The sequence below is a fragment of the Vidua macroura genome, chromosome 39, assembly GCF_024509145.1.
Source record: "Vidua macroura isolate BioBank_ID:100142 chromosome 39, ASM2450914v1, whole genome shotgun sequence".
Lineage (NCBI taxonomy): Eukaryota > Metazoa > Chordata > Aves > Passeriformes > Viduidae > Vidua > Vidua macroura.
Window position 1 is genome coordinate 270,936 of NC_071609.1, and position 13,831 is coordinate 284,766.

Below are 13,831 nucleotides of genomic sequence, written 5' to 3' on the forward strand. Positions count from 1 at the left end.
TTTGGGATAAAAACGGGGCGGAAAAACCCAAAAATTCCGTTGTGGTTTTTTTTTTTTTTTTTGGTGTTTTTTTTTTTTTTTTTGGTGTTTTTTTATACAAAACCAAACTCGCAGCGTTTTTTATTCCACGATCGGCGAAACCCCGGCGCGGGAATTCCGGGGGAAAAAAAAAAAAAAAAACCTCGGGATTGGCACCGACGGGGACCCCAACCCAAATAAAATTAATTAATTATTAATAATTAATAAAAACCCCGGGGGGGGGGGAGGGGGAAACGGGGAGAATTCCCGGGATTTTGGGCAAAAAGGGATCGAGAGAAAATAAAAAAATGTGAATTAAAAATAGGGAAAAAAAAAGGGAATTATTAAAAAAAATAAATTCCGGGCGCGGCGGCGATTTTGGGGGGAAAAGGGGGAGGGGAGGGAGGGGAAAGGGGAAAAATAAAAAAAAAAAAAAAATCAGGAATTTATAAAAAATGGGGGAAAAATGGGGGGGAAAAGGGAATTTTGAAGGAAGAAATTGAAATTTCAAAAGGGAAAAGAGAGAGAATTAAAAAGGAATTGAAAGGGAAAATAAAAATTAAATTAAAGGGAAAAAAAAGATTTTAAAAGGGAAAAAAAAGTGGGGGAAGATGAAAAAAGGGAAGGGGATGGAAGGAGGGAAAAATAAAAAAAAGGGAAAAATTGGGGGGGAAATGGGAAAAAATGGGGGAAAAAGGAAAAAAAAGGAAAACTAGAAATAAAAAGGGGAAAATAAAGGAAAAAAAGAAGAATAAACAAGGAAAAAACCACAAAAAATCAGGGAAAAGTGGAAAAAAATTGAGGGAAAAAAGTGAAAAACATTGAGGAAAAAAATAGGAAAAATGGAGGAAAAGATGGAAAAAATCAGGAAAAAAAAGAAAACTTGAGGAAAAACTTGAAGAAAAAATTGAGGGGGAAAAAAGAAAAGAATTGAGGAAAGAATTGAGGGAAAAATGAAAAAAATCAGGAAAAAATGGAAAAAAAATCAGGAAAAATGGAAAAAAAAATCAAGAAAAAGCGGGAAAAAATTGAGGGAAAATAGAAAGACGTCAGGAAAAAATGGAAAAATTTGAGGAAAATTTTGAAAGAAAAAGCTGGAAAAAAATCAGGAATAAAGTGAAAAAAAAATCAGGGAAAATGGGAAAAAAAATCAGAAAAAAAATTGAAAAAAATCAGGAAAAATCAGGAAAAAAACTGAAAAAAAATCAGGGAAAAATGGGAAAAAATTTGAAAAAAATCAGGGAAAAATGGGAAAAAAAATGGAAAAAAATCAGGGAAAAATGGGAAAAAAATGGAAAAAAATCAGGGAAAAATGGGAAAAAAAATTGAAAAAAATCAGGGAAAAATGGGAAAAAAAATGGAAAAAAATCAGGGAAAAATGGGAAAAAAATGGAAAAAAATCAGGGAAAAATGGGAAAAAAATGGAAAAAAATCAGGGAAAAATGGGAAAAAAATTGAAAAAAATCAGGGAAAAATGGGAAAAAAATGGAAAAAAATCAGGGAAAAATGGGAAAAAAATGGAAAAAAAATCAGGGAAAAATGGGAAAAAAATTGAAAAAAGCAGAGGGAAAAAAAGGGAAATTTTTGGAAAGGCAGAAAATGAAAAAAGGAGGTGGGAAAAGAGGGAAAATTCCAGGGAAAATGGGGAAAAGCGAAGGGGGGGGAAGTCCCTGAGGCCGCGGGTGGGGGAGGGGGCCGCGCCCCTCCCCCCATCACCCCTCCCCCCCCGAATCCCTCCCCCCAAAAAATCCCCAAATCCGCCCCGATCCAGCCCAAAAAATCGGGAATTTTCTCCCAATTTTTTTTTTTTTTCGCCGCCGCCCGAAAAAAAAACCAAAACTGAAAAAAAAAAAAAAAAAACCCCAAAAAATTCCAAAATCCGTGAAAAACAAAACAAAACAAAACAAAAAATTCCAAATTCCAATGAAAATCCCGGGAATTCCCAGGAATTCTGGATTTTTTTTCTTATTTTTGTTTTTTTTTGGTGTGAAAAAAAGGGAAAAATGGGGAAAAAAAAGTGGAATTCCGGGGTAAGGCAGCCCCGCCCCCGCTCCCATTCCCAAATTTTTTCCAATATTTAACGGAGAGTCCGAACTTTGTATTTTTTTTCTTTTTTTTTGTTTTTTTTTGGTGGGATTTTTGGCCAGGAAAAAAAGGGGAGGGGAAAAAAGAGCGAAAAAGAAAAAAAAAAAAAAAAAAAAAAAAGAGTTTTTTTTCTTTTTTTTTGTTGGTTTTTTTTTTTTTTTGATATTTTTCCACTTTTTTTTTTTTTTTCTCCAGGTTTTTTTTTTTTTTTTTTCTTTTGTTTGTTTTTTTTTTTGTTTTTTTTGGGAAAGAGTCAAATTCCCGGCCGGAATCGCCTCTCCTAGAAAAGATTCTCCTCGAAAATGGCCAAGAGGTCGCTCTGGAAATTCATGTCGATCGTCGCCGCCATCTGCAAAAAAAAAAACCAAAAATTGGGAAAAAATTCCAGGAAAATTTTCCCTCAATTTTTTTGGTCATTTTGGTTTTTTTTTTTGGGGTCATTTCTGGTTTTTTTGTGTCATTTCTGGCTTTTTTTTGGCATTTCTTTTTGTAATTTTTTGGTTTTTTTTGGTTTTTTTTTTTGGGAGAAAATTCCCACAATTCCCATTTTAAGGAATTCTGGAATTCCTGGGATTTTTTTTTTTTTTTTCAGCATTCCCAGGAATTTTTTGGGGACCCTTTTCCAGGAATATTCCCACGATTTCCCCACATTTTTGGGATTTTTTAGGGGAACACCCCGATGATTTTAACCCATTTTTTGGGAATATCCCAACGATTTCCCCCCATTTTTGGGGACCCCATTTTTGGGATTTTTTTACAAACATCCCTCTGATTTTAACCCATTTTTGGGGACCCATTTTAGGATTTTTTTGGGAACACCCCAATGATTTTAACCCATTTTTGGGGACCCATTTTAGGATTTTTTTGGGGACACCCCGATAATTTTAACCCATTTTTGGGGGCCCATTTTTGGGAACACCCCAATAATTTTAACCCATTTTTTGGGAATATCCCAACGATTTCCCCACATTTTTGGTGACCCCTTTTGGGGATTTTTTGGGGACACCCCTCTGACTTTAACCCATTTTTGGGAACTCATTTTTGGGATTTTTTGGGAACACCCCTCTGATTTTCCCTCATTTCTGGGGACCCCTTTTGGGGATTTTTTGGGAACACCCCGATGACTTTAACCCATATTTGGGATTTTTTGGGGACACCCCTCTGACTTTAACCCTTTTTTGGGATTTTTTTTGGGAACACCCCTCTGACTTTAACCCTTTTTTGGGATTTTTTGGGGACACCCCTCTGACTTTAACCCTTTTTTGGGATTTTTTTTGGGAACACCCCTCTGACTTTAACCCTTTTTTGGGATTTTTTGGGGACACCCCTCTGACTTTAACCCTTTTTTGGGATTTTTTTTGGGAACACCCCTCTGACTTTAACCCTTTTTTGGGATTTTTTTTGGGAACACCCCTCTGACTTTAACCCATTTTGGGGATTTTTTTTGGGAACACCCCTCTGACTTTAACCCTTTTTTGGGATTTTTTGGGGACACCCCTCTGACTTTAACCCGTTTTGGGATTTTTTGGGGACACCCCTCTGATTTTAACCCATTTTTGGGATTTTTTTTGGGAACACCCCGATGACTTTAACCCATTTTCTGGGGACCCTTTTGGGGTTATTTTGGGGATGCCCCGATGATTTTAACCCTTTTTTGGGATTTTTTTGGGAACACCCCTCTGACTTTAACCCATTTTTTGGGGCCACCCCCGCTGATCTCCCCCCATTTTTGGGGACCCCTTTTGGGGTTATTTTGGGGACGCCCCCCCCCATCCCCCATGCCTTTAACCCTTTCCTCACCGCTTCCCGGCGCCTCCTCTCCTGCTCCCTCTTCCGGGCCATCTCCCGCTGCTGGTCCAGCATGGCCTGAGAGCCGGGCGGGGCCGGCGGCTGCGGCGCCGCCGACGCCGCCGAAACCGGCACCGGCACCGGCACCGCGCCCGCGCCCGGCCCCGGCGGCTGCTGCTGCTCCTGGCGCCGCCGGACCTCCTCGTGCACCCGCCGCGCCTGCTCCAGGGCGTCCTCGTCCTCCCGGCTCCTGCAGTGACCAGAGTGACCATGAGTGACCATTGAGTGACCAGTGAGTGACCACAGTGACCAGTGAGTGACCAGGAACCCTGCACTGCTCTAGAACCTCCTCGTGCACCCGCCGCGCCTGCTCCAGGGCGTCCTCGTCCTCCCGGCTCCTGCAGTGACCAGAGTGACCACTGAGTGACCACTGAGTGACCAGTGAGTGACCACAGTGACCACTGAGTGACCAGGAACCCTGCACTGCTCTAGAACCTCCTCGTGCACCCGCCGCGCCTGCTCCAGGGCGTCCTCGTCCTCCCGGCTCCTGCACAGTGACCACAGTGACCACTGAGTGACCACTGAGTGACCAAAGTGACCATGAGTGACCACAGTGACCATTGAGTGACCCTTGAGTGACCAGGAACCCTGCACTGCTCTAGAACCTCCTCGTGCACCCGCCGCGCCTGCTCCAGGGCGTCCTCGTCCTCCCGGCTCCTGCACAGTGACCACAGTGACCATGAGTGACCATGAGTGACCACTGAGTGACCACAGTGACCACTGAGTGACCACAGTGACCATGAGTGACCATTGAGTGACCAGGAACCCTGCACTGCTCTAGAACCTCCTCGTGCACCCGCCGCGCCTGCTCCAGGGCGTCCTCGTCCTCCCGGCTCCTGCACAGTGACCAGAGTGACCATGAGTGACCACTGAGTGACCACAGTGACCACTGAGTGACCACAGTGACCACTGAGTGACCAGGAACCCTGCACTGCTCTAGAACCTCCTCGTGCACCCGCCGCGCCTGCTCCAGGGCGTCCTCGTCCTCCCGGCTCCTGCACAGTGACCAGAGTGACCATGAGTGACCACTGAGTGACCAAAGTGACCATTGAGTGACCATTGAGTGACCAGGAACCCTGCACTGCTCTAGAACCTCCTCGTGCACCCGCCGCGCCTGCTCCAGGGCGTCCTCGTCCTCCCGGCTCCTGCAGTGACCAGAGTGACCACTGAGTGACCACAGTGACCACTGAGTGACCACAGTGACCAGTGAGTGACCAGGAACCCTGCACTGCTCTAGAACCTCCTCGTGCACCCGCCGCGCCTGCTCCAGGGCGTCCTCGTCCTCCCGGCTCCTGCACAGTGACCAGTGAGTGACCAGTGAGTGACCACTGAGTGACCAGTGAGTGACCACAGTGACCACTGAGTGACCAGGAACCCTGCACTGCTCTAGAACCTCCTCGTGCACCCGCCGCGCCTGCTCCAGGGCGTCCTCGTCCTCCCGGCTCCTGCACAGTGACCAGTGAGTGACCACTGAGTGACCACTGAGTGACCAGTGAGTGACCACAGTGACCACTGAGTGACCAGGAACCCTGCACTGCTCTAGAACCTCCTCGTGCACCCGCCGCGCCTGCTCCAGGGCGTCCTCGTCCTCCCGGCTCCTGCAGTGACCAGAGTGACCACTGAGTGACCATTGAGTGACCACTGAGTGACCACAGTGACCACTGAGTGACCAGGAACCCTGCACTGCTCTAGAACCTCCTCGTGCACCCGCCGCGCCTGCTCCAGGGCGTCCTCGTCCTCCCGGCTCCTGCACAGTGACCAGAGTGACCACTGAGTGACCACTGAGTGACCACAGTGACCAGTGAGTGACCATTGAGTGACCAGGAACCCTGCACTGCTCTAGAACCTCCTCGTGCACCCGCCGCGCCTGCTCCAGGGCATCCTCGTCCTCCCGGCTCCTGCAGTGACCAGAGTGACCAGTGAGTGACCACTGAGTGACCACTGAGTGACCACAGTGACCAGTGAGTGACCACAGTGACCAGTGAGTGACCACAGTGACCATTGAGTGACCAGGAACCCTGCACTGCTCTAGAACCTCCTCGTGCACCCGCCGCGCCTGCTCCAGGGCGTCCTCGTCCTCCCGGCTCCTGCAGTGACCAGAGTGACCACTGAGTGACCATGAGTGACCACTGAGTGACCACAGTGACCATTGAGTGACCACAGTGACCACTGAGTGACCATGAGTGACCACTGAGTGACCACAGTGACCATGAGCCGGACACAAGTGAGGAAACGTGGCAATGGGGTCAGGGCATAGCAGGAGTGCCCAGCAGTGTCTGTGGAGCTCCTGGTGATGGTTCTGGTGGCTCTGGTGATGGTTCTGATGTTCCTGGTGGTGTTTGTGGTGTCTGTGGTGGTGTCTGTGGTGTTCCTGGTGGTGTTTGTGGTGTTCCTGGTGGTGTTGGAGGTATTCCTGGTGGTGTCTGTGGTGTTCCTGGTGGTGTTTGTGGTGTTCCTGGTGGTGTTGGTGGTGTCTCTGGTGGTGTTGGAGGTATTCCTGGTGGTGCTTCTGATGTTCCTGGTGGTGTTTCTGTTGTCTCTGGTGGTGTTTGTGGTGTTCCCGGTGATGGTTATGATGGATCTGACGATGGTTCTGGTGTTCCTGGTGGTGCTTGTGGTGTCACAGGTGGTGTCTGTGCAGTTCCTGGTGATGGTTCTGGTGGATCTGGTGATGGTTCTGATGTTCCTGGTGGTGTTCATGGTGTCTCTGGTGGTGTTTCTGGTGTTCCTGGTAGTGTTTGTGGTGTCTGTGGTGGTGTTTGTGGTGTTCCTGGTGATGGTTATGGTGGATCTGATGATGGTTTTGATGTTCCTGGTGGTGTTCATGGTGTTCCTGGTGGTGTTTGTGGTGTTGCTGATGGTGTCTGTGCAGTTCCTGGTGATGGTTCTGGTGGATGTGATGATGGTTGTGATGTTCCTGGTGGTGGCTCTAGTGTTTCTGGTGGTGTTTATGGTGTCTCTGGTGGTGTCTGTGGTGTTCCTGATGTTCCTGGTGGCACTTCCGGTGTTCCTGGTGGTGTTTGTGGTGTTCCTGATGTTCCTGGTGGTGTTTGTGGTGTCTCTGGTGGTGCTTCTGGTGTTGCTGGTGGTGTTTGTGGTGTCTGTGGTGGTGTTTGTGCTCTATCTGGTGGTGTCTGTGGTGTCTCTGGTGGTGTTTGTGGTGTTCCTGGTGGTGTTTGCGATGCCTCTGCTGGTGCTCCTGCTCTTCCTGGTGTCTCTGGTGGTGTTTGTGGTGTCTCTGGTGGTGTGCCTGCTGTTCCTGGTGCTGTCTCTGGTGGTGTTCCTGGTGTCTCTGGTGGTGTTTGTGATGTTCCTGCTGTTCCTGGTGGTGTCTGTGATGTCTCTGGTGGTGTCTGTGGTGTCTCTGGTGGTGTCTGTGATGTCTCTGGTGGTGTTTGTGATGTCTCTGGTGGTGTCTGTGGTGTCTCTGGTGGTGTCTGTGATGTTCCTGCTGTTCCTGGTGGTGTCTGTGATGTCTCTGGTGGTGTTCCTGGTGTCTCCGGTGGTGTTTGTTGTGTCTCTGGTAGTGTCTCTGGTGTGTCTGGTGGTGTTTGTGGTGTCTCTGCTGGTGTTTGTGGGTTCTCTGGTGCTGTCTCTGGTGGTGTTTGTGATGTTCCTGCTGTTCCTGGTGGTGTCTGTGATGTCTCTGGTGGTGTCTGTGATGTCTCTGGTGGTGTCTGTGGTGTCTCTGGTGGTGTCTGTGATGTCTCTGGTGGTGTCTGTGGTGTCTCTGGTGGTGTCTGTGGTGTCTCTGGTGGTGTTTGTGATGTCTCTGGTGGTGTCTCTGGTGTCTCTGGTGTGTCTGGTGGTGTCTGTGATGTCTCTGGTGGTGTCTGTGGTGTCTCTGGTGGTGTCTGTGGTGTCTCTGGTGGTGTTTGTGATGTCTCTGGTGGTGTCTCTGGTGTCTCTGGTGTGTCTGGTGGTGTCTCTGGTGTCTCTGGTGGTGTCTGTGCTGTCTCTGCTGATGTTTGTGGTGTCTCTGGTGGTGTTGGTGGTGTTACTGGTGGTGTTTGTGATGTTCCTGGTGGTCTCTCTGCTGGTGTTGGTGGTGTCTGTGACGTCTCTGGTGCTGTCTCTGGTGTCTCTGGTGTCTCTGCTGATGTTCCTGCAGCCGCCCGTGCCGGTGGCCGCGGTGGCCGGGGCCGTGTCCTCACCTCATCCTCTCCTGCTCCCTCCTGAGCCGCTCCTTCTCGCGCTCCACCTGCTCGGCCTGGGCCTTGAGGGCCTTCTCGCGCTCCTCCTTCTCGCGCGCCGCGCGCTTGAACTGCTCGAAGGAGTCGCTCGACGACTTGGCCGCCGCCGCCGGCGCCGCCGGGTGCTTCTGCACCAGCGACGCCCACGAGCCCATGTTCTTGATCTTCAGGTCCTGCCGGAGAGACACGGGGTCACCGTGGGGTCACCACGGGGTCACCGCGGGGTCTGGGATCCACCAGGATCCACCAGAGCCGTGGTGGCCTCCATGGGATCCTCCAATGGCTTCGTCCTGAGGAACTGGAGCCAGTCCTGGAGATCGCTCAGGCTGGTGGGATCTCAGGAGGTTCTCCCAGACCCATCCCTGGAGTTCCTCAGCCTGGTGGGATCTCAGGAGGTTCTCCCAGACCCATCCCTGGAGTTCCTCAGCCTGGTGGGATCTCAGGAGGCTGAGATCCAAACCTGGAGTTCCTCAGGTCCCTCAGCCTGGTGGGATCTCAGGAGGTTCTCTGAGATCCAAACCTGGAGCTCTCCAGGTCCCTCAGCCTGGTGGGATCTCAGGAGGTTCTCTGAAATCCAAACCTGGAGTTCCTCAGGTCCCTCAGCCTGGTGGGATCTCAGGAGGCTCTCTGAGATCCAAACCTGGAGCTCTCCAGGTCCCTCAGCCTGGTGGGATCTCAGGGGGTTCTCTGAGACCCAAACCTGGAGTTCCTCAGGTCCCTCAGCCTGGTGGGATCTCAGGAGGTTCTCTGAAATCCAAACCTGGAGTTCCTCAGGTCCCTCAGCCTGGTGGGATCTCAGGGGGTTCTCTGAGACCCAATCCTGGAGCTCTCCAGGTCCCACTGGATCCCACCCCTCCCTGAACCTGGTGGGACCTCACGGAAGAACCTCTGGAAGCTCCCAGATCCAGTTCTGGAGCTCCTCCAGGTTCCTTGGGACCTCCAAACCCTCCCTGAACGTGGTGGCACCTCAGGAGCTCCTCCAAAACCCAACCCTGGAGCTCCTCCAGCCCTTCTGGAGATCCCAAACCCCATTTTTGGGGCAGGAGCGCCCAAAATCCCAACCCCCCCCAATCCCAGGTGTCCAAGGTGACCCTTCTGGGAGGTCCCTCGGGAATTTTGGGCTTTTTTGCCTTTTTTGGGCTTTTTTACCTTTTTTGGGCTTTTTTACCTTTTTTGGTCTTCTTACCTTTTTTGTGTCTTTTTACCTTTTTTGGGGTTTTTTACCTTTTTTGGGTATTTTTACCATTTTTGGGCATTTTTACCTTTTTTGGGGCCACGGGCGTTTTGGGCTCCGCCTTCTGCCGCTCCTTGTCCGGGGGGGGCGGGGCTTGCTCCGGGGGGCGGATCACGGGCCGGGGTCCCGCCCCCTCCAGGGGCTTCAGCTCCGGCCCTGCAAGCCCAAAATCCGGGATCAGGGGGGTCCCATCCCAAAAAATCGGGAATTCTGAACCCAAAATTGGGAATTCTGAACCCAAAAATTGGGAATTCTGGGGGTTTATAGCCCCAAAATTGGGTTGGGGTCCCGCCCCCTCCAGGGGCTTCAGCTCCGGCCCTGCAAGCCCAAAATCCGGGATCAGGGGGGTCCCATCCCAAAAATCGGGAATTCTGAACCTAAAATTGGGAATTCTGAACCCAAAACTGGGAATTCTGACCCCAAAAATTGGGAATTCTGGGGGTTTATGGCCCCAAAATTGGGAATTCTGAACCCAAAATTGGGAATTCTGACCCCAAAAATTGGGAATTCTGACCCCAAAAATGGGGAATTCTGGGGGTTTATGGCCCCAAAACTGGGAATTCTGAACCCAAAATTGGGAATTCTGACCCCAAAACTGGGAATTCTGACCCCAAAAATGGGGAATTCTGGGGGTTTATGGCCCCAAAATTGGGAATTCTGAACCCAAAATTGGGAATTCTGAACCCAAAACTGGGAATTCTGACCCCAAAAATGGGGAATTCTGGGGGTTTATGGCCCCAAAATTGGGAATTCTGAACCCAAAACTGGGAATTCTGACCCCAAAAATGGGGAATTCTGGGGGTTTATGGCCCCAAAATTGGGAATTCTGAACCCAAAATTGGGAATTCTGAACCCAAAACTGGGAATTCTGACCCCAAAAATGGGGAATTCTGGGGGTTTATGGCCCCAAAATTGGGAATTCTGAACCCAAAATTGGGAATTCTGACCCCAAAAATGGGGAATTCTGGGGGTTTATGGCCCCAAAATTGGGAATTCTGACCCCAAAACTGGGAATTCTGACCCCAAAATCGGGAATTCTGACCCCAAAATTGGGAATTCTGAACCCAAAACTGGGAATTCTGAACCCAAAACTGGGAATTCTGACCCCAAAAATGGGGAATTCTGGGGGTTTATGGCCCCAAAATTGGGAATTCTGAACCCAAAATTGGGAATTCTGAACCCAAAACTGGGAATTCTGACCCCAAAAATGGGGAATTCTGGGGGTTTATGGCCCCAAAATTGGGAATTCTGAACCCAAAATTGGGAATTCTGACCCCAAAAATGGGGAATTCTGGGGGTTTATGGCCCCAAAATTGGGAATTCTGAACCCAAAATTGGGAATTCTGACCCCAAAACTGGGAATTCTGACCCCAAAAATGGGGAATTCTGGGGGTTTATGGCCCCCAAATTGGGAATTCTGAACCCAAAATTGGGAATTCTGACCCCAAAAATTGGGAATTCTGACCCCAAAAATGGGGAATTCTGGGGGTTTATGGCCCCAAAATTGGGAATTCTGACCCCAAAATTGGGAATTCTGGGGATTGACACCCCAAAATTGGGAATTTTGACCCAAAACTTGGGGATTCTGACCCCAAAATTGGGGTGGGTCGGGGTCCTGCCCCCTCCAGGGGCTTCAGCTCCAGCCCTGAAAGCCCAAAATTTGGGATCGGGGGGGGGGGTCTCATCCCAAAAATTGGGAATTCTGGGGATTGACACCTCAAAATCAGGAATTCCGACCCCAAGATTTGGGGGGATGTTGGGGGTCTCATTCCCACACTGGAGTTTTTTGGGGTTTTTCCCCTTCCCCATGAAATTTTATGGGATTTTTTTGGGTTTTTTTTATCCTCCCTACAAAACTTTTTGGGATTTTTTTGGGTTTTTTTTTTTTCCCTCCCTACAAAACTTTTTGGGATTTTTTTGGGTTTTTTTTCCCCTCCCTACAAAACTTTTTGGGATTTTTTTGGGGTTTTTTTCCCCTCCCTACAAAACTTTTTGGGATTTTTTTTCCCTCCCTATAAAACTTCTGGGATTTTTTTGGGTTTTTTTCCCTCCCTACAAAAGTTTATGGGATTTTTTTGGGGTTTTTTTCCCTCCCTACAAAACTTTATGGGATTCTTTTGGGTTTTTTTTTTTCCCTCCCTACAAAACCTTATGGGATTTTTTTGGGTTTTTTTCCCCTCCCTACAAAACTTTTTGGGATTTTTTTTCCCTCCCTATAAAACTTTTTGGGATTCTATTGGGGTTTTTTTTTCCCTCCCTACAAAACTTTATGGGATTTTTTTGGGTTTTTTTCCCCTCCCTACAAAACTTTATGGGATTTTTTTTCCCTCCCTATAAAACTTTTTGGGATTTTTTTTGGGGTTTTTTTCCCTCCCTATAAAACCTTATGGGATTTTTTGTTTTTTTTTTTTTTTCCCTCCCTACAAAACTTTATGGGATTCTTTTGGGTTTTTTTTCCCCTCCCTACAGAACTTTATGGGATTTTTTTGGGTTTTTTTTCCCCTCCCTACAAAACTTTTTGGGATTTTTTTTCCCTCCCTATAAAACTTTTTGGGATTTTTTTGGGTTTTTTTTCCCCTCCCTACAGAACTTCATGGGATTTTTTTGGGGTTTTTTTCCCCTCCCTACAAAACTTTTTGGGATTTTTTTTTCCCTCCCTATAAAACTTTTTGGGATTTTTTTGGGGTTTTTTTCCCCTCCCTACAGAACTTTATGGGATTTTTTTGGGGTTTTTTCCGCTCCCTACAAAACTTTTTGGGATTTTTTTTCCCTCCCTATAAAACTTCTGGGATTTTTTTGGGGTTTTTTTCCCTCCCTATAAAACCTTATGGGATTTTTTGGGGTTTTTTTTTTCCCTCCCTACAAAACTTTATGGGATTTTTTTGGGGTTTTTTTCCCCTCCCTACAAAACTTTTTGGGATTTTTTTGGGTTTTTTTCTCCCTCCCTACAAAACTTTATGGGATTTTTTTGGGTTTTTTCCCCTCCCTACAAAACTTTTTGGGATTTTTTTTCCCTCCCTATAAAACCTTATGGGATTTTTTTGGGTTTTTTTTTCCCCTCCCTATAAAACTTTTTGGGATTTTTTTTCCCTCCCTATAAAACTTTTTGGGATTTTTTGGGATTTTTTTTCCCTCCCTATAAAACTTTTTGGGATTTTTTGGGTTTTTTTCCCCTCCCTACAAAACTTCTTGGGATTTTTTTTCCCTCCCTATAAAACTTTTTGGGATTTTTTTGGGGTTTTTTTCCCTCCCTATAAAACCTTATGGGATTTTTTTGGTTTTTTTTTTTTCCCTCCCTACAGAACTTTATGGGATTTTTTTGTTTTTTTTTTTTTCCCTCCCTACAAAACTTTTTGGGATTTTTTTTCCCTCCCTATAAAACTTTATGGGATTCTTTTGGTTTTTTTTTCCCCTCCCTACAGAACTTTATGGGATTTTTTTGGGTTTTTTTTCCCCTCCCTACAAAACCTTATGGGATTCTTTACGTTTTTTTTCCCTCCCTGTGAGATTTGAAGAGATTTTCTTTGGGTTTTCCTCTCTCCCCATGACGTTTTATGGGATTTTTATGGGGTTTTTTGGGGTTTTTTTTTTGTTTTTTTGGGGTCTCCCACGGCCGGGGAGTTTCGGGGTGCCGCACTCACGCTGGGGGAGGTGCGGGGCCGCTTTGATGCCCTCGGGGTGGCCCTTGGGGGGCTCCTGGCGCAGGGGGGGGCTGAAGGTCTCGGTGCGGATCACGGGCGAGTGCAGCTTCTCCTCCTTCCCCCCCCCCAGCGGCTGCGACTGCACCACCGAGGCCGCTCGCAATTCCTGCGGAAATCTGGGATCAGGATCCATCCCAAAATCCCAACTCCAACCCCAATCCTGATAACGAGGCCGCTCGCAATTCCTGTGGAAATCTGGGATCAGGATCCATCCCAAAATCCCGACTCCAACCCCAATCCTGACCTCAGTCTTCATCCTGAGGCACTGCTCGCAATTCCTGCGGAAATCTGGGATCAGGATCCATCCCAAAATCCCAACTCCAACCCCAATCCTGATAACGAGGCTGCTTGCAATTCCTGCAGAAATCTGGGATCAGGATCCATCCCAAAATCCCAACTCCAACCCCAATCCTGATAACGAGGCTGCTCGCAACTCCTGCCATGGAAATTCGGGATCAGGATCCATCCCAAAATCCCGACTCCAACCCCAATCCTGACCTCAGTCTTCATCCTGAGGCACCGCTCGCAATTCCTGCCATGGAAATTCGGGATCAGGATCCATCCCAAAATCCCAACCCCAATCCTGATCCTGACCTCAGACTTGATCCTGAAACACCGCTCGCAATTCCTGCGGAAATCTGGGATCAGGATCCATCCCAAAATCCCAACCCCAATCCTGATAACGAGGCTGCTCACAATTCCTGTGGAAATCTGGGATCAGGATCCATCCCAAAATCCCAACCCCAATCCTG

At 48.1% G+C, this 13,831-nt stretch overlaps 1 protein-coding gene across 1 annotated transcript in view; it reads right to left on the minus strand.

Annotated features, from left to right (window-relative positions):
- Window positions 1-2,319: 2,319 nt before the first annotated feature.
- BRD4 (bromodomain containing 4) overlaps window positions 2,320-13,831 on the minus strand; it is a 59,028-nt gene continuing 47,516 nt past the window's right edge. Inside the window, 5 exon segments of the mRNA XM_054002296.1 lie at window positions 2,320-2,452; window positions 3,904-4,141; window positions 8,106-8,317; window positions 9,407-9,534; window positions 13,020-13,185. Coding sequence (XP_053858271.1) covers window positions 2,384-2,452; window positions 3,904-4,141; window positions 8,106-8,317; window positions 9,407-9,534; window positions 13,020-13,185 — 813 coding nt within the window. The 3' untranslated portion in view covers window positions 2,320-2,383.